This window comes from Lactuca sativa, chromosome 8, assembly GCF_002870075.4.
Source record: "Lactuca sativa cultivar Salinas chromosome 8, Lsat_Salinas_v11, whole genome shotgun sequence".
NCBI classification, from domain to species: domain Eukaryota; kingdom Viridiplantae; phylum Streptophyta; class Magnoliopsida; order Asterales; family Asteraceae; genus Lactuca; species Lactuca sativa.
In genome coordinates, this window is record NC_056630.2 from 221,687,915 (window position 1) to 221,691,799 (window position 3,885).

The 3,885-nt window shown below is 38.1% G+C and overlaps 1 protein-coding gene across 1 annotated transcript; it reads left to right on the forward strand.

The window, feature by feature from the left end:
• Nucleotides 1–954: 954 nt before the first annotated feature.
• Nucleotides 955–2,542, forward strand: LOC111903421 (uncharacterized). Its single transcript, XM_023899197.3, has 2 exons — nt 955–2,134; nt 2,431–2,542. The coding sequence occupies exons 1-2, from the start codon at nt 1,015–1,017 to the stop codon at nt 2,463–2,465; spliced, it is 1,155 nt and encodes a 384-aa protein (XP_023754965.1). The 5' UTR covers nt 955–1,014; the 3' UTR covers nt 2,466–2,542.
• Nucleotides 2,543–3,885: the final 1,343 nt, after the last annotated feature.

Sequence of the window (3,885 nt, forward strand, 5' to 3'; positions counted from 1 at the left end):
ATACTTACTACGACAAAAGACAAATTTAGAATAAAACCTCTGACAAGTCTATTCAGGTCTAAGGGAGCAGAACATGTCTTCTGTTTCTCCATGAAAATATCCATTCGTTGTCTCATTTTCATGTATTTATGTTCATATAAATAATTCACATTTTAGGTTGTGTTCTTGAAAAAGAAAGAGGTCAGAAGCCTTGGTGTACCTTGACAACAATTGATTTGATCTCCATAAAATTTCAACTCAAAGTTTCTATCAACTACAATTTTATTCAATTCGAAAGATTCTATCAAGTGCAAAATATTGAACATATTCTTGTATATAGTTAATGTAGTAAAAAGTTCGACATATTTTAGAAGAAAAACTAAAGAAAATTGTCAAATAATATTGAATCGTTTTCAATCAAATTTTGACTTTTTGTTTATGGATTAAAGAGTGATGATCAAGGACACTAATCATGCTGTTGAAGGAAATTAGTTGTCAACTGGATTACGAGAATACAGGGGTAAAACCGTAAATATGACCGGCTAAATATATAATATAACATTATTTACAATAATTAAGCTATACTAACACTTCCAATTCACTTTTCTTTTTAAAAACCACTGAAATCTGTTTCTTTATAAAATAAGAACGTTATTATAACACAACTACAATCGGAAAAACTCAAATTATATAAAGAAAAAAGAAAAAGAAACAATGTGTGCTTAAAGAAGAGCTGGTGGAATTTAAGACTTCCGTTGACCCCAAAAGAAAGAAGAAAATTTTCAACTCAATTGTAAGTATTTTAGATTATTCCAATTATTGATTCTTTCCTTTTCTTATTCACGTATTTTTTAATCCTTTATTGTGTTTCCTTTTCTTAGCCTTGAAGACAGGATCTCTTATTTTCTTCCTCTGTATATATTGTGTATTTTCCCTGTAATGAAAAAAAAAACGAATAGAAGTATATTTTATATGGTATCAGAGTGGGTTACGTACCGCTTGAACAAAACCCTAAAATAACAATCTCCATTCAACATGGCTGGGGAAGACGACAATGGCAGCGGCTCATCAAACAAGACTGACAACGAAACATCCGACCATGGCTCTCCTTACTATCTTCACCCGTCAGACTATCCGAGGCAAATGCATGTGAATGAAACATTAAACGACAACAACTATCTTGATTGGGTTCAAGAAATGGAGAATTTTCTATTTGCGAAAAATAAAATAGGGTTCGTTGACGGAACCCTTCAGAAACCAGAGAAGACACACGCTAATCACATGGGGTGGCTTCGATGCGATGCCATGATTAAAGGGTGGCTGACTACAGCCATGGAAAGGGAGATCAGATCTAGTGTCAAATATGCTAGCACTGCCGAAGAAATCTGGAACGACCTCCGTGAACGCTTCGGGAAGGAAAGCGCACCTAGGGCGTATGAACTAAAACAACTTCTCACAACAACTAAGCAAGACGGGGCTTCTGTTTCTGCATATTACACCAAGCTAAGGGCACTTTGGGACGAGATAAGTTCAGTTTTTAATATACCCAAATGTTCTTGTGCAGGTTGCAAATGTGGGATCAGTAAAAGACTCACTGAACTAAGAGACAAGGAGAGATTATACGAGTTCTTACTTGGACTCGACAGTGAGTTATCCACGATCAGAACCCAAATATTAGCAATGAAGCCTATTCCTACTTTAGGTGAGGCATACCACCTTGTGGCAGAAGACGAGCAGCAACGGGCAATCTCAACTGGAAAAAGGACCAATAGTGAAACAGCTGCGTTTCAAGCTCACATAAAACATGATGCTGATGTTTGGTCACAAAGAAAAATGGGTCCAAGAAATGGAAAAAGAGGAGGAAATGATAAAGTTGAACATTGTGATTTTTGCGGAAAAGACGGACACACTCGTGACGGTTGTTTCAAGCGGATCGGTTACCCGGAATGGTGGCCCGGCAAAGGGAAACCAGAAAAAGGAAAAGCGAAAGCAGCTTTTGTTGAAACAGAACGGGACTCAATGAATGATAAGCATGGTGATGAAAAGATTACTATAGCTGGACTAAGCAGCGAACAGTATAGGCAATTTGTCAATCTGTTCACAGCGAAAAATTCTCAAAATATTGATGTTACTCAACCGGCAGCCAACATGGCAGGTAAATTTGATGAAGGTAACGATTGGGTTGTAGACTCAGGTTGTACCGAGCACATAACCCACATTCTTGATTCCCTTCACAACAATGTTGAACCATCACATGAATTACCTGTGACAATACCAAATGGCGACTCTATTCCTGTAAAGGGAAAAGGAACTTGTACTTTACCTAACAGGAGTGAAATCCGAGATGTTTTATATGTTCCGGACTTCACGTGTAACTTGTTATCTGTTAGCCGGTTAACAAAAGGACTTAAATGTGCCGTAACATTCTTCCCGGATTTTTTTGTTATGCAGGACTTGAGTTCGAGGAGATTGATTGGGACGGGTAGTTGCCAACGAGGTTTATACCGGATGAAAGTCAAAGAAAATAAAAGAGAAGCCTTAGCAACAACAGGTGAAGTATGGCACAAACGCTTGGGACATGCCTCACATAGCAAACTTTCACATTTTGATTTTTTTTCTTTAAGCTCGAACAATATGGCTTGTGACTCTTGTGCAAGGGCAAAGTTTACTAGATTGCCCTTTCCTGTTAGTTCTATCAAATCAACAGAGTGTTTTGAACTTTTACATTGCGATATATGGGGAAAATACCGAATGCCTTCACTTACGCATGCAAATTATTTTCTTACGATTGTTGATGATTTTAGTCGATCAGTATGGGTTTTTCTTTTACGACATAAATCCGATGCAAGTGATTGCTTGATTGGTTTCTGTAAAATGATCAAAACTCAATTTAATAAATGTGTAAAAAGGGTCTGGTGTGATAATGGGGGGGAGTTCACCTCGAATCGCATGGTGAACTTTTACACGGAACAAGGAATTCTTCTCGAAACCACTTGTCCCCATACCCCTCAACAAAATGGGGTTGTTGAGCGAAAACATCGACATCTACTCGAGACAGCAAGAGCTCTACGATTTGAAGCAAAGTTACCTTCTACCTTTTGGGGCGAGTGCATCTTAACGGCGGCTTACATCATAAATCGTCTCCCTTCCAAGACGATTGACAACAAAACCCCATACGAAATTGTCTACAACCAAAAACCAAGTTATGACCACATGAAAGTTTTTGGTTGTCTTGCATATTATCGCAACACAGAAACGAGAGGAGATAAGTTCGAGGAAAGGGGGAGACCGGGAATTTTCTTGGGTTACCCGCATGGCACAAAGGGATATAAGATTTTTGATATAAAGAACAAGAAAATGGTGGTGTCAAGAGACGTAAAATTTGTTGAGAATATGTTTCCCCATGGTAAGGAAAAAATACAAATTGAAAATGAAGAAGGCGATATATTTGAAGCACCCACATGGCATCATGAAACCTTTACCGATGAACAAACTGTCACTAATAAAGAAGATGATCAAAGTGTACAAGTGGGCCATGAAGAAGTTAATGCTCCACAAAATATGCATGAAGATGATTTTCCCATGCAAGACAACGTTGATAGTGTGAATGTAAATTCAAATGGCATGCACATGGAGTCAAATAATTCACACACACATGAAGAAGATTCGGTTGAAATTAATGTTGAAAATCCTCCACTCACTAGAGAAAGAAGGAATAGGTCGCGGCCGGCCTACCTCGATGACTACATTGTTAACTTGCCATCATCCATAGACCAAGCAACACCCATCACCAATCGAGACTCCTCTACGGTACATTCTTTAGCCAATTTTATTTCTTACAAAAATTGCACTCATTCTCACAGAGCATTCCTAGCGGGAATCAGCACCAATAATGAGCCAAAGAGT